A 23445-nucleotide genomic window follows, 5' to 3' on the forward strand; every position below is an offset into this window, starting at 1 on the left:
GGCCAGCTCTGGTGCGGCTGACCCAGCAGCAGACATGCTGGGGAAACTCAGACTGACATGCCCGGACATCCTCTAGTTGGAACTTTGCCTGTGACCCTCCCATTAATGGGGGGAGTCCTCCTGCTGCCCCCTGCCTTGTTTAGCCAGACTCTGCCTTATTTCTAAACCTTTGCAGCCTGGGGTTGTCAACACACACATACCTGTGCACACACACGTACACAAGCAGAAATGACTCTGCAGTTGTATATTAATAAAGAAAAAACAACGGTATAGAAGAGGGTCATTTTTTCCCATTGCACCTGACTTGGCATGTTTTTCTACTGTACAGTGACTCACTCCCATCTTGTTTCATTCACTCATGCACGGAGCCCCCCGACCCTACACATTCTATCTTGCACCCCTACATTCCTTCTTTTCCTCACTGCAAGTGATTTACTCCCTGCACCAGCGCTGCCTTCCCAAGAGAAGAACTCGGAAAACCCAAATGTTCGTAGGGATGTGGGTATGCTCCTGCATTATGGGAAACTCGACAGTGGGGTCAGAAGTTATTTGAGTAATATATCTGCAGAGTGCAGTGGTTAAGAGCACAGACTCTGGTCCACACTCATATGCGTTCCTGGGAACTAGCTGTGTGAATGCGGGCAAGTTCTCTGAGCCTCAGTTTCCTCATCAGTGAAATGGGGATGGCGATAGCAACAGCTGCTTCCTAGGGTTGTAACAGATGTAAAGTGCTCGGGTGGTGCCTGGTGTACAGTGAGTGCCGCGTCGGTGTTTGCTGTTATCGTTCTCTGGAATCTGTCGTCCCTGGCCTGGGGTAGCTGTGCACCCGCGTGGCCCTTTCAGAGGCAGCTTCAGTCTCCCTGCCCGTGGGCAGGCCGTTTCCATTTCTTTTTCCACATGGTTTAAAGTGCTTATTATCCCTTTGTGATCTGTTCTGAGAGCAGCACGATTCACCCTGTCAAGGGGCCCCCTAATTGTGAGTAAAAGAAGCTGTTGTGAAGGATTCAGCAGCATTTAAGTGCTAAAAAACGATCCACTGAAAACGGTGATTTTTTTTGGATAAGGCTCCTCAGAACCTTGGCATTGCAACAACCTGGCGGGGTGTTGGCAGGGCCTGCGTGACCTCAGGGCCAGGGAAGGGGTGGGACTCAGAGGAAAGCCGTGTTCACCAGGGCCAACTGTGGAATTGCAACCTGGAGAATGTTCTCGAAGAAGCCAGCGAGGCTTTGTGGAGAGCTCTCGGTACCTGGCCACTGAGTCCTTGCAAAAAAAAAAAAAGAATGAATGATGCTGCATCCCAAGACAAGGAAGGTGGTGGGGGTGAGGAGGCAGGGGGACACAACAGAAAAGTGAAGCCAGGGCTACTGCAATTGAGGGGATGGCAGACTAATGGGGGAAGAGAGTTAACAGATAGTTGAAGATGTCTGTTTCCCAGTGGGGGAACCATAGTCCTGCAGGATGCTGTGTGGAGTGAAAAGGAAGAGTGGGGTGGGTTTCTGGCCAGAGGAGTTTGGGAAAAGCTGCGTAGTGTGCTGCCACCTACTTGAAGAGTCAGCATCCATCTAAGACCAATAAAGGCACTGAGAAGTTCTGCAATAAAGTATTTATTTAACAACTCTTTTAACTCTGTGTGTCCCAAATATTTGACCGAGGAGCCTTTTTAAACTTTTTGTCCCCCACAAAACTTTTTAATATCCACTGTTTCCAAAAGCGTGTTCCATGCACCGCTCCACCTGCCCTAAACTTAAACCATTTTCAGTCCCTTCCCTGGATGATTCCGACGCACACGGACACTTGTGAGCCAGCGGATTCGTGTTTCTAGAACACCACTTGGAGCACACAGTAGATCAGGAAGGGAATCAACCCCTGGGGTATGTGCCGGATGTGCCGTGGGCTTGGGGGGCACCAGCTGATGAGGAAACAGAGCCACAGGGAGGAAGGCTCTCGAGCTGATCCCATCAGAGAGAAAGACTCGGAGTGGGTGGAAAGGAGATTTGTTTTCTCCGAGTCCAGGAAGAGCACAGCGGCCCAAAGAGGAATCTAATCTTGTACGTTCAGCAGCGTGGTGTGGCCCCAGAGCCCCTTCACAGACGGTGTCTGAGCCGCATTCCAACACAGAGCTTTGCCAGTGTGCCGAGGAGGATGCCGAGGTCCCTGTAGCAGTGAGCAGAACAGCCACGCTCCCGCCACCATCGTCTCTGCCCTGTGTGTGTGTTAGGGGTTGCAAGGTTTGAGGGTTGGCGTCCAGAACTCAAGAAGCGGGGAACATCCAGGCACTTTGTGGCTTCAGGGGCTTTGGCTGACGTGCGTCAACGTGGCAGGTGGCCCCAGGGTCGCCTGGGTGCCGTCAGCCCAGGGCCGGCGGGCGCTGGGGATGAACGTGAGAAGCTGTTAGGTTCCTGGCTGTCAGTTCAGTGGCAGCAGTCACTCTGCCGGTGAGTCCTGGCCCCTCTGGGCATCGCCTGGGTCACCACCTCGGCTTCAACAAGGGACAGAAAGGAAGGCTCTGCAGGTGAGGGTCTTCCCTCTCTGGGCTGAAACTTGAAGGACACAGATTTTGTTTCCAAGAGCTAGGCCCCTTCTCCAGCCCCTGTTGGTAAAAGGTTACATGCAGTGATTATATGCCGGTCACATCCCATTGCCACAAACTCTAAGGAGGTGTCCAGATTCTTGTTATGTGCTGCAGTCATCTTGTCAGATGGAGCAACGATAAGTAAGTCATCTCTGTGACCAGGATTTTCACTGTGGACTTCTGCAGACGCTTTCCCCCTCCCCGTTACAGCACTGGCCGTGGTGGGGCTTACCCTCCTACTGTATTCAGCAAGAGAGGCCACAGGCCTGCCCACAGCCCTCAGCCACGTCCTGTTCAGCGGCCCGAGGGTCCTGATTCTTGCCCAGTGCTGTCGCCTCCTCCAGGGAGGCTGTGCACATTATTCTTTCCCCAGGACTGTGCAGAGTGTGGGCTGCAGCCCCTCGGTCTGTGAGGGGCTCATCCTGGCACTTCTGTTCCTAAGCTCCGAGGATCAGAGCCACGGCGTGTGGGGGAGGGAGTGGAGGCAGGAGGTAGGTGCTCATGAGGAGTAATGAGACCTACCCTGTGGAGATGGAGGGGTGAGAGCAGAGGCTTCCGCCGGCTGAGGGATGCTGTCACCGGAACCAGAGGTTGAGCTGATGGGAGGGTGATGGGGGGAGGGTTGAGTAGCCAGGTGCTTGCTGGGAACTGCAGTGGTTTTGGAGTTTTCCAGCATTTAAAATAGGGTTCAGGTTATCTCCATCGGCTCAGGAACAAGTTCTCTGGGTTCCTGCGAGGATGGGTGAGAGTTGTAGGGCTTCAATGAGGAAAAATGTGTGGAGAGGGTCTATAAACTATGAAGTACTGAAAAAATGCTTCTCACCTCCGATCGGAGATGGTACCAGCTCCTCAAGGTTGATCTGCGCATGCAGGGAGGTGGGGGGGGGGCTCCCTTTACAGAGTATCTCCTGGGGCATCCCCTCCAGCAACTGCTGCTCTGTCACTCTTTCCCACTCATCAGCCAGTGGGGCCTTGTCCCTGGACCCCCAGAGTCCCTGAGGCTGGTGGGTCCCCTGCCAGGGATGCTGCTTCAGAAGAGGCTGGGGCCTGAGCTTGAGATGCCCAGGCACCTCCCTCAGCTGTGGTTCTCTCTGCACAGGGCCCTCTGCCCACAGCACAGGGCAGAGAGTAGATGGCCTCCCCCCCGCTGCTATGAGGGGTGGTGGCCAAGACTCCAGCCCCCGGACCAGGAGGGAGACTTACGTGCACTCGCACTGCTCCTGAGCTGTTTTTAAGGTGAACTGTGCTCGTCCCTGTGAGGTGCTTGCAGTCCTGGGTTTAGCTGTGACCTTCCCGTCCTTTTTTCATGGTTGTTCTCTCTCTCCGTCCTGCATTCCTCACTCTTTAGGGGCGTCAAATCCTAGGTTGGTGAATCCATCTTGACATCCTAATCTGGGAATCAGTCTTTCGGGCACAGAGGCAGCAGGGCCTCTATCTCTCAGGGTAGAGTCTCTTTAATCAGTTGGCAGGCATCTGAGGTGGACCTACTGTGTGCCCGGCTTGACCACTTTGGGGACACAAGAACAGAAAGCAGCTGTGGTCCAGGAGCTTAAAGTCTAATTGGGGTCATGGATGAACCTTGAGGACCTTATGCCAAGTGAAGTAAGCCAGTCACAAAAAGACAGATACTGTGTGATTCCACTTGTATGAAGTACGGAGAGTTGTCAAAATCCTAGAGACAGAAGATAGGATAGTGGTTGCCAGGGCTGGGGGGAGCAGAAATGGGGAGTTGCTATTTAATGGGTATACGCTTTCAGTGTTACAAGATGAAAGGAGTTATGGGAATGGATGGTGGTGATGGTTACAGAATATTGTAAATATATTTAGTACCACTGAACTGTGCGCTTAAAATGGTTAAGATGGTAAATTCTATGTTATGTGCATTTTACCACAATAAAAATTTTTTGAAAAAAAAAAACTTACTTGGGGAGATTAACATCCTTATGGGTCTAAGAGAGTGATGACTAAGCAATGGTCCACTCCACGTAAGCTGAATTTGTAAGTGCCAGAGTGAGTTGTGTATTTAAAGGGTCAGGGATTAGGGAGAGACTTCATATTACTATCCTGAAGGAGGACGTGAACTTCACTCTAGGTGAGGTCTCAGACGTGTGCTTTGGAAGCAAGGTTTAGTTTGTTTGATTTTTTTTTTTTTTGACCTTTGCTTTAGAAGTCATTTTAAAATGCTGTACCTATTGGTAATCATCTTTGAGGCCTGGGAAGGATGTTGTGAACAAGCCACTTAACATCTCAGGAGGGTGGGGGCCTGTCTCCTAGATAGAAAGTGAGTCGCTCTAGCCACCTGCAATTTCAAAGTGGCATTTGAAGCAAGCAGGGCACCAGGAGTTGGGATGGGTAGGGTGATGAGACAACTCAAAGAAGGAAGGGAAGGAGGGGCTGATCCTAGAAGATTGTAAATTGTGCCATAATTGATTAGTGATGTCTGCCCCTGGTGAGAGAGGGTGCGGTGGCAGCACACATGCCAGTCAGAAGAAACCCATCTACAGGATTTGACACTTCACTTTCGGAGATCTCTTTATTTAAATATGAAGAATCTGAAGTCCAAATTGGTGAAGTAACTTCGCTGAGGTCACATGGCTCATTATGGCAACGTGTTTAAGGAAGACAGTGAAGGTCTCTTGAAGTGTTTGTCAACTCAGCAGACACTTCCTGGGCGCTGAACTTAGGGCGCTGGGGCACCTGGAGGGGTCCCTGCCATCCCAGGTCCACGCCCTGGAGCAGGAGAGAGTGACGGTAAGACGGAGTGAGAACTGCCGCCAGTGGGCTCTGCGGCCACAGGTCACCCACGCGGGTGCTAAGTTCAGGACAGAGGGAGGTGACTGCAGTTTGGGAGGTCAGAGGGGTTTTCTGGAGTCAAGCGCTGAAGGATGGGGCACGTCTGGAGGGAGCGGGAGAGGAGCAAGGCCGAGACGAGACGTCACGGTCAATAGTGAAAGGGATTATGGGGAAGCGGGACTGGACAGGTGTGGGGAAGACCCAGGTGCACACAGGTGGCGCCACATGGAGAAGCTTCTGGCCCCGAGTGACTGTGGTTGATTCACAGGAGGATTGTGGGAGGTCTCAGGGCATCGTGAGAAAGTTCCCAGCCACTTAGAGCCTGAGTGACCCAAGGCTTCAGCCTGGTGGTGCCAGAGGGAAGGCCCAGTCACTGTATGGATGCAGCCCAGGCAGGTTACGCGACTCATCCCAGGTCACACTCTGGGTGCCCCTCTCTCCCATTAGCCCTTTGTTCCCTCAGCCTCCCCTGAATGCTCCCCTCCTCTCCCCACCCCCTCCTCATCTCCTGCCTGGTGTCTGTGAGGGTCTGAGCACTTGGGCCCCTTCTGCTGGGAGGCTGGGCCTCAACCTTTCTACTGGCCAGTTTGTGTTCCTTTGCCTTCAGACCGATTAGAAGCCGGAAACCACCCTCAAAGTGCTCTCTCTCTGGGAAGTAGGTTGGTTCCTACCTTGAGGGATTGGTGAGTCGGGATGCGCAGAGTAGGACGCGGTGAGTAAGAAGACCTTGCTGGCCGCCTCTGCCCGACCTGAAGAAAACGAGAACTAAAAACAAAACCAAACCCCCAAGGCATGGGGCTTCATCGCCAAGGCGCCGGGTGTCTCTGGTCGCTGGGGGAGGGAGAGGCAGGTTGCTGAGCCTCGTTCGGGGTTATTTCTAGCCGGGTTCTCAGTGCCTTGTATGTGGGCGGCGCTCAGTAAGTGCAGAATCTAAACACACACATACATCCTCATGCCTTTTCTCTTTTCACCAGTGTCCATGTGAGCTCTGCTCGGCAGGCTCTGGGGTGATGTTGGCCGTGGTCTCCAGCTGGGGGGGCACAGGGAGGACAGCAGGTGGGACTCTTCCTGGGCCGTCTCTGGGGAGGTGGTGTGGGGAGATCAGAGACTAGCTGAGCCAGCCTGGGTCTGAGCTTGTCTGTTTGCAGGAGGTGGGGCCCCGGGGCCCTCTGGTGCTTCATGTGGCTGAAGGACATGAGAAGGCCACAGGGGGTTGTCTGCTGGCTGTGGGAAGTGGGGACATGATGGACTGCCCTCACAAGGGCTTTGTGGAGTTGATGGTTGGTTGATCACCGTTACCAGTTTGCTGCTTGACTTAGGACGTTTGACCACGAACTAGGTGACTTAGAACAACAGAAATGGATCGTCATCTCATAGTTCTGGAGGCCAAAAGACTGAAAGCAAGGTGTCTGCAGAGCCATGATCCCTGTGAAGGAGCTGGGAAAGGATCTGTCCAGGCCTCTCTCCCAGCTTCTGGAAGTTCCTTGGCTTGTGGCAGCATAACTCCATTCTTCATCTGGCGTTCTCCCTCTGTGTGCATCTGTCACCGTGTCCAAATTTCCTCTTTTTATAAAGAGACCAGTTATAGTGGACTAGGGCCCACTCTCATCTTACCTGATTACATCCGCAATGAGCCTGTTACCAAATACATTCTGAGGGACTGGGGGTTAGGACGTCAGCGCATGAATAATGGTGGTGGCGGGGATCGGGGAGGGGGGGTGACGACACAGTTCAACCCATGACAATCACTGAGGAGCACTTGTGAGGCCCCTACTAGGCCCCTGACCAGGACTGAGAGTGGGTGATGTTGAAAACCACTGACTTGCCCACCTGGGGGCACCTTGACAAGCTGCCGGGCTCCCTGTGCAAACCCAGGAGGCCTTAAAGTTACCCAGATGCCTTATTGTATCCTGCCAGGGCCCCTTTCCACATACTGGCCCTTTTCCCCAGATGACCACTTCCCTCCTTTTCCCTCCGCTCTTCTGATCACCATGAATCCCTACTCTGGGGGAGTCCTTCCCTACTTCTCAGGAAATTTGCCTGTGCTTTGGTCCTACTGTGGCACCTTGAATCAGTGCACATTTCACACTGTATTGTAATTATTTATTACGTTTGTGTCATCCCATACCATTCTTTGCAGGCATAACCTGTGACTTCTCCACTTTTGTGTCTTCAGTGTCTGCCCAGGGCCAGGCCTATGGAAAGATCTCAAAGGAAGATTGCCCAGTGTATGAGCTAGTGGATCTGAGGAATGACAGGTCCAGGGACAGATCATCATAAAAATAAAGACTGGGAATGCTACCAGGAATCTAACCAGAAGGTCATAACACACACAGAAGAAGGTGTACATACCATGCACCTACAGTTCAACAGATTTCCACAAACTGAATACACCTATGTAACCAGCACCTAGATTAAGAGCAGACATTACCAGCCCCCAGCACCCTCCTGGGGCCCGCTTCTGGTTACTGTCTGAATTCTCCATAGATTAGTTTGCCTGTTCTTGAACTTTATGTAAAATTGAATTATAGAGCCGGTACTCTTATATCTAGATTCTTTTGTTCCACTTTATGTTTGTGGGATTCATTTATGGCATTACATGTTGTTTTAATTTATTCTGACTGTTGTGTAATATTCCAGTATGTGGACACACCACGATTAATTTGGTCAAATGTTGGTAGGCATTTGGGTGGTTTCCAGTTTGGAGCTGTTCTGAGTAGTGCTCCTCTGTACTTCTGTGCTGTGTAATACTGGTGAACGTCTGTACACATTTTGGCTGTGTTTGTACTTGGGACTGGAGTCCTGAGTTATAAGGCACGCACACAGTCAGCTTCAGTGGAGGTGGAAGTATCGTTTTTAAAGACTGTGGTGATGAAAAGCAGACTGTGGGGGTCACGATGTTACTGAACCAGACCTGGGTCCGCTTGCCCACACACAGTAAAGCCAATCTGCTGACTCCAGGTTGTGGTGAAGGAAAGTGCAGCGTTTATTGCAGGGCGCCAAGCAAGGAGTCCAGGCAGCTTAGTGCCTAAAAGGCCCAAAGTCCTCGAAGGCTTTCAGGGAAAGGTGTTTAAAGACAGGGTGAGGGAGGAGGGTTATGGGATATGTGATCAGCTCATGGGCATTCTTCTGATTAGTTGGTGGTGAGGTAATTAGGAGTCAACATTACCAACCTCTGGTTCCAACCCATCTGGGGTCTATGTGCTTGTGGTCAGTATGCAGTTAACTTCTTCCACCTGGTGGGGGTTTCAGTATCTGCAAAACAGCTCAAAGAACCTGGCTCAAAATATTATCTATAGCCCTAGAGGAGGAACTAAATGTCCTTGCCTTTGTTTAATGGCTAAGCTATTATTATTTTTGTCTTGCTTGTCTGTTTTCCTTTGTTTCTGCATTTTCTCACTTCTCTGGTTACATTTACTCTTTGGAACTTGGGGAAGGCCTAGGAGGCTGAAGTTTTCCTTCAGGTAGAGGACATGGGAGGGGGTAGGGTCTGTTCTGGGAAGGCCCCATAGGGTCCTGCTCAGGTACAGTGAGGGATGGGTGGCATCAGGAGTGGAGATAGGGATTGGAGAACTCGTTGCAGAGATCAGCCGAGGGCAAAGAAGCCAGAGAAGAGAAGCTGGGTCAAGTAGAGCATTTTCTGTCTATGGAATGAATCATATAGGAAACAACAGAGGAAGAAGACCGGAGCTAGCTGACTTAGAGAAGTTCCATCGCTGGAGTTGTTGGTCAATGGGGGCTTTGGTGCCACCGGATTTGGGGCTGTGGGGCTTAACTCCAAAGGAAGTCAACCTCCCAACACAGACCTTCCAGTGTGCCTGGCTCTGCAGAGCCCCTGCCTGGGAGAAGCCGCTGCCATCAGGCTGCAGTGGTGGTGACAGCTCACTATAGAGGTTTTGAGGAGAGAGCCACGGGCTGGAGCAGCAGAGCCCTGGCTGCCCTGTACCTGACCACACAGCTCTGTCAAACACCAGCAAAGTGAGGGCCCAAGCCTGGGGGAGGCCAGGGGTCCCCCTGACTCGTACTGCGTACACCAGCCAGGACACTCCAGTGGCTCACTCCAGCCTCCAAGCTGCCCAGGATGACCAACCGAGGGGGATGGTGGGGAAGGGGGCCCTCTGCAACCCTCTCTGGGATTGGGCCTTCCGCCCATTTGTTCCATGTCCTGGCCAGGCAAATAATGCCACCCCTTTCATCCTCCATCTCTTCCAGAATGGCAGCAAAGACACCTCTCTGGACATGCTGGGCACAGATATCTGGGCTGCCAACACCTTTGATTCCTTCAGGTGAGCTCCTCTTCCTCTTGTTGTGGTGTGTGGCTCCGGCTGGGACCCCAGCTTACTGGTCCTTATGCCCTGAGGGTCCTTTGGGGATTGAGTTATTGTTGAGAGTTCATTGATCAAGAAGTGGAGAGAAAGACGGGAGGGTGAAATAGAGAGGATGAGGCCGGAGGAAGGAGGTCAGAGAGAGAAGGAAGGAAAATGGCGGTGGGGGACAGCACGTGGCTGTGTTAGAGCTGAGGATGGACAGCTGTGGCTGCACACCCCACCCCTCCCACCAGAGGTTATGGAAGGCGGGGGCTGGGGGGTGCGGAGAGGGGTCCAGAGAAAAGGAAGAACTGTCAGTGCTTCAGGCTCTAGAAGGTTCCTGACGGGCCAAGTTGGAAGGGCGGGTATTGGCCAGGCTTTCTCAGGATGTGGGGATGGTGCCCCTGAAGGGTTTGCTGATGGGCTCTCCTGTCATGGTGTCCACTTCTTTGGAGAGTGATGACCTCCGACCATGGATGGTGGTGGCCCTTTAGCTCAGCTCTGCCCCGGCCCTGGAGCTGGCCAGCTCTGGCTGTGCTCCAGGCTCACCCTGGCTCTGGCTCAGGCTTGCCCAGCATGGAAGTGCTGTGGGTCTCCCGAGACTGGTACTTGGGGGACCTGGGCTCCTGCTTCCCCGACTGACACACTCTCCCCAGGCTTTCCAGTGTTTCAGGCGGACCACTGTAGAGCGAGCATCAGGCCCACACTTGTGTTTTATAGGCATCTATTATCATACAGCAGGGTTGAAGAGAGGGGAAGGCTACCACGCAAGCACTTGCCCTGTTGTCTGTGAGCGCAGAGCCGACATTTCAGGCTCCATTCTGAGTGAGGGTCCCTGCCTGACCCCTGCCTGTGGCCAGTAGGCACTCCTTCTTCCTGCCCACCTCCTTCTGAGATGCCCTGCCTGGGGTGTGCCGGGGTGTCTCTTCCCCATCAGTAACTGGGCTTGTCACATTTCTCACCCTCCCTCGCCCTCTAGTGGTGCCACCTGGGACCTGCAGCCTGAAAAGCTGGACTTCACCCAGTTCCACCGGAAGCTCCGACACACGCCCAAGCAGCCCCTGCCACACATCGACCGTGAAGGGTAAGGGGCAGTGGGGAACTCCCACATAGGGGCTGGTGAGGTGAGGGACAGCTGTGGCTATACCGGGGCAGAGGGGGGCCTTTCCTTGGGCAGGCTGATGTCCAGAGGCTCAGTGGCTCAGATCTGCAGGTTCACTGGCCTCTCTCCAGAATCCCTCCACCCTTCACTGCCCAGCCCCCTCCAGCCACACTGCCTGCTCCGCTTCCTGACCACTCACAGTGGCCCTGCTTGCCAACAGTCTAGAGCAGTGGGTCTCGCCTTGATAAGAAGAGGGATCACTGGGTCCACCCGCAGTCTCTGATTCAGGAGGTCTGGGGTGGGGCCTGAGAATTGGCATTTTTCACAAGTTCTCAGGAACTGCTGATGCTGCTGGTCCAGGGGCCCCACTTTAAGAACCACCGGGGGGCTTCCCTGGTGGCGCAGTGGTTGAGCGTCCGCCTGCCGATGCAGGGGACACGGGTTCGTGCCCCGGTCCGGGAAGATCCCACATGCCACGGGGCGGCAGGGCCCGTGAGCCATGGCCGCTGAGCCTGCGTGTCCGGAGCCTGTGCTCCGCAACGGGAGAGGCCACAGCAGTGAGAGGCCTGCGTACCGCAAAAAAAAAAAAAAAAGCCACTGGGGTAGTGGTTGCTTTTACTCGGTCGTCTCACTCTTTCCTTAGTTCATGCATCAGTGTTTACTTTCCCTTTTAGAGATGGTGTCAGGGCCTGGGCTGACCTCCGGACAGGAATGTGACTCCAGCCACACACAGGGGTGTGAGACAGATGATTTCTTTTCTTCCTTCCTTCCTTTCTTCCTCCCTCCCTCCCTCCCTTCCTTCCTTTTAAGATAATTTTTACTGAGGTAGAATTCACATAACATAAAATGAACCATTTTAAGGTGTTCAACTCTGTGGCATTTAGTACATTTATAATGTTGCATAACCACCACATCTGTCTAGTTCCAAAACATTTTCAACACCCCAGGATAAAACCCACACCCATGAAGCAGTTATTCCCATTTCCCCACACGCCTACCCCTGGCAACCACCAATTTGCTTTCTGTTTCTATGAATTTATCTATTCTGGAGATACCTATCTATACCTATCTACCTATCTCTATATAGATATATAGGTATAGATATCTGGAGGTATATATACATGTATGGAACTATATATATATATATGGAATCATATGTGGTCTTCGTGTTGGGCCTCTCTCACTCGGCATAATATTTTTGAGGCTTATCCACGCTGTAGCTTATATCAGGACTTCAACCCTTTTCACAATAACATTCCATTGTTTATCCATCTGTCTGCTGATGGACATTTGCGTTGTTCCCATCCTTTGGCTACCGTGAATAATGCTATTATGGACATTCATGTATAAGTATTTGTTTGAGTCTCTGTTTTCAATTCTTTCGGGGTCTTTGACTGGGAGTGGAGTTGTTGGGTCACATGGTTAATTTCTGACACCAGTTCTGATGTGTGTGTATTTTTTTCCCCAAATCCACAAGCAATTCTTCCACACTAGCTGGGTGTCCTGTAATTCAATTCAATTCTGACACTGTCTCCCTGGATACAGCACCGGATACCAGTAGAAGTCCAGGTTGCTACTTGTGCTTCTGATCAACTGGCTATAAATCAGAGGTTCCCACAACCTCTCCTGGAGTTTGATTAATTTGCCTGAGCAGCTCACAGAGGTCGGGAAAATATTTTACTTACTTGATTACAGTTTATCATGTAAGGATGTAACTCAGGAACAGCCAGATGGAAGAGGTGCATAGTACACAGTATGGGGAAAGAGGTGCAGAACTTCCATGCTCTCTCTGGGTGCACCATTCGCCCTGAATCTCCACGTGTTCACCAGCCCAGAAGCTCGCCAAACCCCGTCCTTCTGGGTTTTTAGACACGCCTCACTACACAGGCAGAATTGATGAAATCATTGGTTACTGTTGATTGATTCAATCTCCAGCCCCTCTCCCCTCCCTGGAAATCTGAGGTTGGGGATAAAAGTTCATACCCTTCTACCACAGGGTTGGTTCCCCTGGCAACCAGCTCTGATCCTCAGGTGACCTAGGGACTTTCCAAATTTCACCTCATTAACATAACAAAAGACACCTTGATCACTCCCCGCTTAGGTAATTCCAAAGATTTTAGGAGCTCTTTGCCAAGACTGGAGGTGAATCAGATACATCTTATTATAAATCACAACATCACACATGGCAATTCTATGTGTTGACTTTATGAGGAGCAGCTAAACTATTTTCCACAGCAGCTGAATGTTTTACATTCCCAACAGCAATACACAGGGGATCCGATTTTTCCACATCCTCGCCAGCACTCGCTATTTTCCATTCTTTTCTTTTAATTATACTCATGGCTTTTATTTTTCCTTCCAGTCCTTCCCTGCCCACCCTTGTCTCCCTGTCACTTCAAGCTAAAATGTAGCTGATATTATGGGCTACATTCCTGCATCTCACCTGTCCCGCTGCTAACTCTGCCCACCCCACTCACACCCAGTGGTCACCCTCCTCTTGACAGCAGTGGTTTTACTGCAGTGTAAGCATGACAACCTGGGAGGGAGATGCTCGCATCCTTATTTCAGAGATGAGAGAAACGAAGCTCAGAGAGGCACAGTACCTGCCCAAGGGGCAGACCTGTGATTTGAGCCCTTCTGACGCCATCCAGCGCTCAGGCTCAAGGATATAAGAGTATCCTTGACTTGGCTTAATCCCCTTAAAATTTTATGTAAAACTATGTGCACGTGTATATTTTGGGGGGCAGGGGCCCATCACTCACATCAGACTTTCCCAGGGGACCCCATCTTCTCCCCATACCTCCTTTTTCCACTGTCCTGCCCCTGTGAGGGTTCTGTCCAAACTCTTGGGATGTTTTTCTCGAGTAGAGAGAGTTGCCCTTGAACATGGAGGCATCCTGTTAGGAGGAGATAGTGCAAAGCAGAGTCGCAGCCACGGGGCTCCCTTGGCCCTGCCTCACGCCCGTCCACCCGCTCACCGTGCCCTCAACCCTCTCACTCAGCAGCTCTGGGGCCATTTTCCCCCTGAGCTGCTTGGCTGTGCAGGGCTGTGCCCTCCACACTTCTGAGTGTAGGAAAGCTGACCTTTGCTCAGCAGGTCAAGTTCAGGAGCTGCTTTTCTGCAGAAGCGATGCTCCCCATCTGCCCTGTGGTGGGAGTCAGTTGGAGCTTGCTGTGTGCCATGGGAAAGGGAGGAGCATTTTGCACTTCGGAAACCCAGTCACCAGTCCTGCTGGGTCCCCCAATGGTGAGGAACACACACAGAAGCATTATTTCTATTCACTCTACTGTTAAAAAGAGGGGATGAACTGTCTGCGGAAGCCTTCTGGAGAGAGGTGGCATTTCCCTGGGAAGCGCCTATCTCTCCTTTGTCCCCTGGGGGCACATGGATGGCAAAACCAGTGGGGAAACTGAGGCCCAAAGGACAGAAGTGATGACAATGCCTCATGGACCGAAGGTGTCCGTTGGGGAGTGAGTGATGGTCAGGCTTTCCAAAGGCGTCTGCACCAGTTCACACAAATTAACGTCCTAACAGAACACAGTGTGGCAGTAGCGACAAATGACTATCCAGGGAAGGAAAGGCTCCCCTTGTGCTGAGGGCCCTTGCTCCTTCCGGAGCCAGAGGAACTGGCCACACTGCTCACCACCAGCCTCACTCACTCAGAGGAACCGGCCAGATTTGCTGACAGTGCCCCGGGGTCTCCTATAGACGCCTGGCTCTCTGACCAGATCCCATCTCTCCTGGGATCCTGGGGAGTTTGGGTGCAGCGTCCTGTAGCCACTTTGTCGCTAAGCCAAGAAGTGTGTCACCCTTGGAGCCCGGCCTTTCCGGGGATGGACTCCACACGCCCAGCCACGGCAGCAGCTCTTGGAAGTAGGGTACCACTCGGTTGCCAAGGCTTCCCGCAGCCCGTGTTTCCACGGAGGGACAGAAATCAGTGGAGGTTGTTACCTTGGAAACCCTGTTGGCAGCAGTGACTCAGCTGGTCTGTAGCAACCTTCTGCCCTTGGAACCTGCCTGCCGTCCCTCCAGGGAGTTCTGAGCCCCCGACAGGGCGGGCCTAGGGGGACAGTAGCCCTCCTTGCCGACCCCAGGGGCTGATGAGGTGAGACTGAAAGGCTGTGCCATGATGTATTAGGCTGGTGCCCGAGGGTGGTTGGAGCCAGAGGTGTGTTACATGTTCACATGACCTGGGGGAGGGGTGTCAGCCCCAGAGTCCCCAGTTCCCTCCCCGCCACTGCCCCGGCACGCAGGGAACACAGATGTCTGTGAGCAGGTGGTGTCTTCACGGGCCAGCCTGTCTCTACCAGGCAGACTTGTTAGTTGAAAGGCAGCTGGATGTTTCCAGACCTCTCTCCACCTCCTCTGCAGCCCTGCACATCACCACCAGGCTGGAGGCTGAAGAGGCAAGAAGTCCCCTTACACCCCTCCCACCCCATCTCCACCGGCCAGAACCCAAGCTGTGCTCCCAACCCTGGCCTTCCAGCGCCATCTTGCCCCTTGGCCCCCTCCCCCCACCCCTCTGCAGCCTCAAGAACCCTGCCCTCCTTGCTGGCAACACCCTTGCGCTTAGCCCCAGGCCTTTGCCCTCTGCCTGGGACGCTCTGCAAGATTCTCTGCTGGACCATCGCACGTCCCACCTCCCCCCGCTCCGCCCCAGGTTATTCTAGATGCTGCTCCTCTGGGAGGAGCTGCTCCGCGTCCCACCTCCCCACCCCCCCGTCCGCGTCCTCGCTTGCCACCGAGCACTACCACCGCGCTGTGACACGGAGGGCCCAGACCAAGCCGGAGCCCCCAGGGACACAAGCGTGTGTTGCATGGGGCATAGATCCTATCCCCCACCCCTTCCCCCAAGCTGTGCTGGGTTTTGTAGCCACCCCGTTTCTCTTCCTTGGAGTTTCAGGGTGCCTTCTGTGCACGGAACTTTCGTAGCACTTATCTCATGCTGCCCCCTACTGGTGCTCAGGTTCACTGCCCCGTAGATGGGCATAGGCTCCTCGGCTAAGAGCTGTGAGCTGTCTGAGGGCGGGGACCACGTGGGATTTATTTCCCACGACTCCAGGAAGACTTGACAGGTCCAAAAACACGAGAGAGGCTTGGCGGATATTTGATCAAATGAACTAATTACTCTGAAATTTGAGAGTTGCATTAACTCTGGAACTGGAACATGCTGCCACCAACCCATCAGGTAGCCCTCACCATACCTGATGATAATAATAACAACAATAATAACAATACATAATAGTAATAGTAACTGATACTTACCGTGCACTGTGCATACACCAATCCAGGTTCTAACCGCTTGCCTGTATTATCTAAAACTCACCACAGCCTAGGGAGGTGGGAGCTGTTATTCCTTCAACAGATGAGGAATCTAGAGGCCCAGAAAAACTGAGGCTGTGTTGGCTCTAGAATCTATGCTATTAATCAGTCACTGCACTGCTGCTCTGCCCCAATAACAATAACAACAATGACAGTAAATATAACAGTCCTAGTAGCACTAATATATTTACCTTATTATTTGTTTTGTTATAATTTTACTGAATTATTGCCTGTATTTACCATGATAATCTATTTTCTACATATACTTTTATTATAGCGTTTACTGTATGCTGGGCACAGGTCTAAGCACTTCAGTACATTAACTAATTTAATCCTCCAACCACCTCGTGATGTTAGGCGCTAGTAATTATCCCCATTTTACAAATGAGGAAACTGAGTTACAGAGAGGGAAAGTGACTTGAGCAGGGTCACCCAGTTAGTAAGTGATGCCACTGGGGTTCCAAGCCCTGCAGTTCCAGAGTCTGCACCCTCAAATATGTGGAAGATATGGGCCTTTGCCAGTGAATTGGGGTCAGCACCTGTGGTCTGAAGGTGTGCCCGCCCACAGAGGACATGAAGACAAAGCATTGGCATCTGAGTGGGCTTGCTGGACTGGCAAAGTCAGGCCCGGGAGGGAGGAATCCCTGTTGGGGGCCTGCGTGCCCTTGAGAAAGTTGCTCGATCTCTCTGTTCATTTGCTTTCCCCTTGGTGTAACCGGGCAAAATGATGGGTTTTTGCAGGATCTGTGATATGCTTTGGGGCGTTCATTGGCAAGGAGCTTAACTTCTTTGCCTGGAAAGGTCAAGGGGAACTCTGGTATCCTTCACCTCCCTAGGGGATGGATGCCTTGTTAGTGCCTCTGCCCCACCCCAGGTCCCACATTCCTGCCTGCACAGAGTCCTTTGTCCTCAAGGAAGGGCCTGTGTTGCAGGCCTGAGGGAGGAGAGCACTTCTCCAGGGCCATTTCCCCCAGGTGGGACAGGCTGATTCTTCGGCCTTGAGGGAGAGTAAGACCTGGTGTCTCCTGACCACCCCTGCTCTTCCTGCTTGCTGGGCCTGGACAGGATGCATGAATGAGCTGTCCTTTCAGTGTTGTTATGTTTTTTCTGGTCCAGGTGTGGAAAAGGGAAGCTGGAAGATGGGGATGGAATCAACCTGAATGACATCGAGAAGGTCCTCCCGGCCTGGCAGGTAGGTATAGGGGCAGAGTCTCCAACAGCACCCCTCCCCCTGCCCTCGGCCTGGTCAGGGCCTAAACTCTCCCACTGGCCCCTTGTTCCTGCAGGGTATAGCTGGATGTACTGCAGTGGTAGGTGGGCCGGGGTGGATACCTGCCTTGGTGCAAAGTGTCCCACTGTGATGTGTGTGTGGCAGCCTGTGCTCAGCTGTACCACAGGTGCTGGTGGCAGACCTGACGTGGATGAAATGGCCCATGCACTGGCAACTCAGCAAACTGGGAAGCTTTTGTCCCTTGACCTGAAACGTCTGAGGTGAGGCAACCTGCAGCGTGTTCCGGTGGGACTGGCAGGGCTGTCATGGTTTCAAATGTGGTCAGGGCTATTTTTAGGCCTTTGAAAAGTGGAGTTGTCCTGCCAGCCTCCAGGTGTCTGCTGTGCTTGCTGGTTTTGTCATTGATTGGACTCCTTTCCCTGAATCGGGCCGGGCTCCAGGACAAGAGGATTACTCAGCAAAGAGACAGCAAATCTAGGTCCCTAGATGCTTCTGGTGCTGGACTTTGGGCAGAAGCCGTAGGAGTGTAGCTGCTTCCGGGAATGAGGCTAGGCCTCCTGCAGAGGAGGGGAGCAGCAAACCCTCCTCCATGACCGATCCTGCCCCGCGTGACCTGCCACGCACTGCACTCACCACATCACGCGCTCCTCTCTCTTCCCGGTCTGTCTGGCTATGTCAGCTGCATCCATTCTTCTCTTCCAGCTCCCTGCAGCACTTACCCACTTTTTGGCTGAGTGTTTATGCCTTGGGCCTATTCATGGGAGGCAATAGAATGAACAGTCAAGGCCTCAGCAATCTGATTGGGATGTGACTTGGGCTGGGTTTTCCTTGTGTTTCTTCCACTTGGAGTTTATTGAGCTTCTTGCATCTGTAGGTTTACAGTGTAGGTTTATATCAAATTTGGAAAAATTTCAGCCATTATCTTCCTCACCTCCCCCAGAACCCACACTCTGCAATTCCAATTATATGCACGCTGTGCTTCTTCATATTTTCCCATCGTTCACCAAAGCTCTGCTTTTTTTTTAGTCTTTTTTTCTGTGTTTCATTTTGGATAGTTTCTATTGCTGTGTCTTCAAGTTCACTCATCTTTTCTTGCAGTGTCTAATCTACTGTTAATCCTGTCCTGTATATTTTTCATTTCAGATATTATATTGTTCATCTCTAGAAGTTCAGTTATGGATTTTTTTTTTTTTTTTGGTTATCTTCCATTTCTCTCCTCTTCATGCTCATACTTTCTCCTACCTTCTTGAGCATATGGAATATTTTATAGTAGCTGTTGTAATGTCCTTCTCTACCAATTCTGTCATCCATGTCATTTCACAGTCTGTTTCTGTTAACTGATTTTTCTCTTGGGTATGGGTTGTGTTTTTCCTTGCATGCTTGGTAATTTTATATTAGATGCAAGATATTAGGAATTTTAGGGTGTTGGATATTATTATTATTAATTAAAATATTTGGAACTTTATTCCAGGACACAGTTAAGGTACTTCAAGAGTTTGATCCTTTCAAGGCTTGCTTTTTAAGCTTTGTTAGGTGGGAAGCCTTTAGAGCAAAGTTTGCTCTGCTACTGGGTCAATAGCCTTCTGAAGTTGCCACTCAGTGCTTTATGTCCTAGGAGGTATTTCCACCACGTCAGCTGGGAATACAAACTATTTCCAGCCGTGTGTGCTCTTAGGGGATTACTCCATCAGTTTGTTGCAGGTAGCTTTTCACCAGCCCTGGAAGTTTCCTCACATACATGCACAAATTGGCCAAAGACTCAAGGGGCTGCCATTTCTGGATTTCTCTCTGTGTGCAGCTCTCTCCTCTCTGCTACTCTGCCTTCCAAATTCTAGTGGCCTTGGACTCCCTGAATTTTGAACTCTGTCCCCTTAACTCATTGAGACCACCTGGCTCTCTTTGGACTCCTCCCTGCCTTGCAGACTGGAAACTCACCAGGCACCAGGCTGGGGCACATGTAGGGCTCACCTCATTATAAGGGAAAGTGTGATGACTTGATGGTGGAGAAACCTGTCAGGCTTCAACCTGACCAGGTGATCAGGGTTAACATCATTAGTGTGGGGTGAGTGGACACCTGATGTGCTGCACGGAGAAAGCCCAGCATCATTTCTGGGGTTTTCCTGCCAAGAAAGCACAGCCTGCCTCTGGTCCTGAGGAACCAAATGGAAAGGCCATCTTCTAAAACTGCTTGGACGTGAAAGACTGAGGAATCTCCCAGATTGAAGGGGATTGAAGACGCAGACAACTAAATGCAATATGTATTCCTTTTTGAGATCCTGGACCATAAAGAAATAGAGACCTTGTTGGACAGTGGGAGAATGTGAATTGGGGTCTGTGGCAGTAGTGTTTCTTGGCTAGAAGTGTCCTGATTTAGGGGGCTATATGATGGTTAGCTAGGTGAGTGTCCTTGTTGTTGAGAAACACACACTGGAATATTTGCGGGATATGTGGGCTCATGTCTGCAGCGTGTCCTCAGATGGTTTAGAAAAAGATGAATGATAATGAGTGTGTAGGTCCACAGAGGGAGAGAGAAACCTGAGTGAGGGGGATGGGGGGTGGGGGGAGGGGCTCTTTGCACTGTTCTTGCAACTTTCCTATGCTTGAGAGAAAAATAATCAATAAGGTCTAGGCCGTGATGTGTAGGTCAAAGGCACAGAGTGTCGGCTAATGAAATACCCTCTGGCCTGGATCTGTACTAAGTTCTCACAGCTAATATAAAGGTAAAGTACTCAGCAATCGCTACTCTATCGCTCCATCCCTAAATGCCTACAGCATTCGCGATTGATAGAAAAAGTACATTTGAGAGACACTGACCTAGGTGAGGAGCCCCCTGCCCTAGGAGAGGTGTTGACCCCTCCGTGGCCTTTGAGCCAGAAGCCTGGGGCATCCTGGCCGGAAAAGTTACAGGTGTGACCACATCTCCTGTTGGGTGACTGCCTCCCAGCTCCTTGGGGAGCACAACAGAGGCCCTTTCACTCCCGCTGGAAGGGAGAGGGAGCCAGGCCCTTACCTGGGGGAGGCAGCGGAGTGCAGGGGTTAAGGGCTTGGTGTCTGGACACCATGGCATCCTGGCCGTGCCACTGAGTAGCCAAGGGGTCGGGCGAGTTCCTTACGTTGCTCTGCCTCCTTCCTCCTGTGTGAAATAGGATAATAACGGTATCTACGTCCTAGGATTGTCTGGAAGATTGAGCACATGCGTTCACGTGAAGCACTGAAAACACTGCCTGGCACGTAGGAGGAGCTCCCTCTGCTGGTGGACGGGCTCTGGGGCTCCCCACTTTCTTAGGAGGTGGGGGAGGGAGCTATTTCCTATACCTCATCTCCACCTTGTGCATTTGTCCTGAGCGGCAACCCAAGGAGTGCAGAAAGATTGCATCAGAGGTCACGAGAGTCAAAGGATAGGCGTCTGCCACAGACGTGCCAGTGACCTCCCTTCTGTGGGCCTTGGCTTACTCATCAGTAAAATGGCACAGTTGAACTAGATTAGAGGTTTGCAACCTGTAAAGCTCTGGGATTTTCCAGGGGTGCTCCTGGAGTGGGGAGTGGGGTGGCTGAAGAAGCAGGCTCGAGGGGACCCCCACGCAGGCTCGCCCAGAACAGCTCAGCCCGTGTCTCTAAACCAGTCTTCTACAAATGGTTTCATTTGAAGATATGGTTCCACTACTGAACAGATTTTGAAAATCATCTGACCAAGGTCCCGCTCAGGTTGCATATTCTAGGGTTTTCTCTCTCTCAGAAACGATCCATCAGCAAACATTCTTGGTCTCTAGGGACTGCGTGAGACATCAGCTCTTAGAGGTGCCGGGAGTGGAAACCTACACCTCTGGTCTCCATGCCCAGTCAGGATCCACACAGGGGACGGGCTTTGATACTCACACACACCAACACTTTGAACCAGCTTTGCCCTCAGAAAACTACCAACAGACAAGTCCCTGAGCAGATCTACAGCTTTCTGGGTCCTACCCTAGATCCACTGTATTAGTTATCTATTGCTGTGTAATAAGTTGCTCAAAATTTAGCAGCCTAAAACAATAAACATTTGTTATCACACCCCGTTTTTGAGGGTCAGGAATCTGGGAGCATCTTAGCCAGGTGGTTCTGGCTCAGGGTTTCTCACAAAGCTGTGATCAAGGTGTCATTTGGGGCTGCAGTCATCTGAAGGCTGGACCGGGGCTGGAGGACCCACTACCATGGTGGCTCCCTGCCATGGCAGAGGGCAGGGGACTCGATTCTGCCCTGGCTGCTGGCAGAAGGCTTCATTCACATGAGCCTCTCCATAAGCCGCTTGAGTGTCACATCATGGCAGCTGGCTTCCGCCAAAAGGAGGGAGGAAGGAAGAGAGACAGATAGACAGACATAGACATATCATGGGTGAGAGAGTGGAGAGCTTCCAACACAGAAGTCCCAATCTTTTTTAACCTAATCTGGGAAGTGACATCCTCTCACCATGCCACAAGCTATATACGTTGATTGCACAGACCAACCCTGGTACAATGTAGAAGGAACTATACAAAGGTGTGAATATCAGGGGGCCAGGTCATTGGGGGCCATCCTGGAGGCGGGTGACCACACCCGCTGATTGTACCCAGGAATCTGTTCGTTAAAGCACCACAGAATATCTGCAGTTTTATCCAAATTATCCACAAGAGTTGAAAAGTTGTAGTTGATCATGCTCAGGGCTTGACGTCTCTTTGGGGTGTTTGCATTTCATATGGTACCATTAGGACAAGGCCAACAGGCCTCCTGGTCCCAAAACATATATCTCTGGTGGTAGAATTTGAGGTCAGGTGAGAGAGCATGTCAGGGTGTTTGTTTTCTGAATTTTCCTAGTGTTCTAGACAGGGCTGGCTGGTTCCGTTGTTTGGCCTTGGGGCCTCAGGGTCAGCTAGCCTAGCTATTGGCATTTGGGGTGGGACAGATCTTAATTGTGTGGACCTGTCCAATACGTACAGGTATTTAACGTTCCCAGTTTCAACCACTGAGGAGAGTGGGGAGAGGACAGTCACGGTGACCACCAAAAACACCTCCCATTTCCAAATACATCTGGGAGACAGCATGCTCCCAGCTGAAGACTGCTGAATGGGAGGGAAGCCCCACCCATAGCGTGGGGACCCCAGCCCATCCACAGCAGTCAAGGGCCTGAGCAGAGATGAGTGGGCTTCCTAGGGACTGTCTTAGACAGAAGTCAGGCTTTGAGGAGAAGAAAGAAACCTAGAGCCTCCCCTCCCCTCCTGGAGGCAGGAAGGAACAAAAATAGGAGGACGCAGGGAGAAGGTTGGCCTGAAGCTCGTTGCCCACCTGCTCTCCACTTCTTTCACCCAGAAGAAGAGAGGCGGATATTTGTCTTAATGTTCAGTCCATCCTTCTGCCTATGAGTTTCTATCATCGTTTCCCAGCAGAACTTTGACATGAACCTGATTATGCTCTTGTTGGTGTGATAACCGGGGCGTGTGTCTTTTTTTTTTTTTTTAAACAAGACAGAATTTTTCAATCATCTGCTGTGTTCAGATACTATAGGCCATGGCATGATATTAAACAAACCCCCAAATCTCAGAGGCCTCACACGCAGGATATTATTTGTCACTTACTGAGATTTCTGCGGAGGGTCTAGCTACCCTCCAGGGCAGCTCCTTTCCAAAGCAGGGGCTCAAAGGTCCAGTTGGATTCCATTCTGTGGCCCTACCATCTCAACCCACAGTACCCAGGTGGCCCTGGCAGGGACAAAGAGAGAGCTGGAGAGTCATGATCTGGGTCTCAAATGCTTTGACCCAGAAGTATCATTTGTACTTAGCCCATTGGACAGAACTAGTCCCATGACCCCATCCAAGGGCAAAGGGACTGGCGGAGAAAGAGGCAGTTGTGTCAGCAAGGGTGCTTCTGCCCCGATTTCCTCTTTCCTTCACTTGTCCGCCTAACTCTTCTTCATGGACAGGGGCTTTGCACCAGCCTTTTAGAGAGAGAGAGAGAACTGCATGAGATACAGTTGCCAGGAGGGGCACAGTCTAGAAGAGAAATGAGACATGTGCTCTGATGACAGTAGAGCAGAGTTGCAGCTATCAACGCCTGCGCGAACGCTAGTGCCTTGCCCAGGTCAGCGTCCCTGTAGAGGGAAGTCTG

At 51.6% G+C, this 23445-nt stretch overlaps 1 protein-coding gene across 7 annotated transcripts in view; it reads left to right on the forward strand.

Moving 5' to 3' along the window:
- Window positions 1-23445, forward strand: part of CTIF (cap binding complex dependent translation initiation factor) — a 303742-nt gene that overhangs the window by 99862 nt on the left and 180435 nt on the right. For all 7 annotated transcript variants that reach the window (XM_027118461.1, XM_027118460.1, XM_027118465.1 and 4 more), the window contains 3 exons: window positions 9578-9651; window positions 10652-10756; window positions 17214-17289. In XM_027118461.1, the coding sequence (XP_026974262.1) occupies window positions 9578-9651; window positions 10652-10756; window positions 17214-17289 (255 nt within the window). The remainder of the gene's footprint in view (window positions 1-9577; window positions 9652-10651; window positions 10757-17213; window positions 17290-23445) is intronic.

This window comes from Aethalodelphis obliquidens, unplaced genomic scaffold (genome assembly GCF_003676395.1).
Source record: "Aethalodelphis obliquidens isolate GAN/ISIS:26980383/991018 unplaced genomic scaffold, ASM367639v1 scaffold19, whole genome shotgun sequence".
NCBI lineage: Eukaryota > Metazoa > Chordata > Mammalia > Artiodactyla > Delphinidae > Aethalodelphis > Aethalodelphis obliquidens.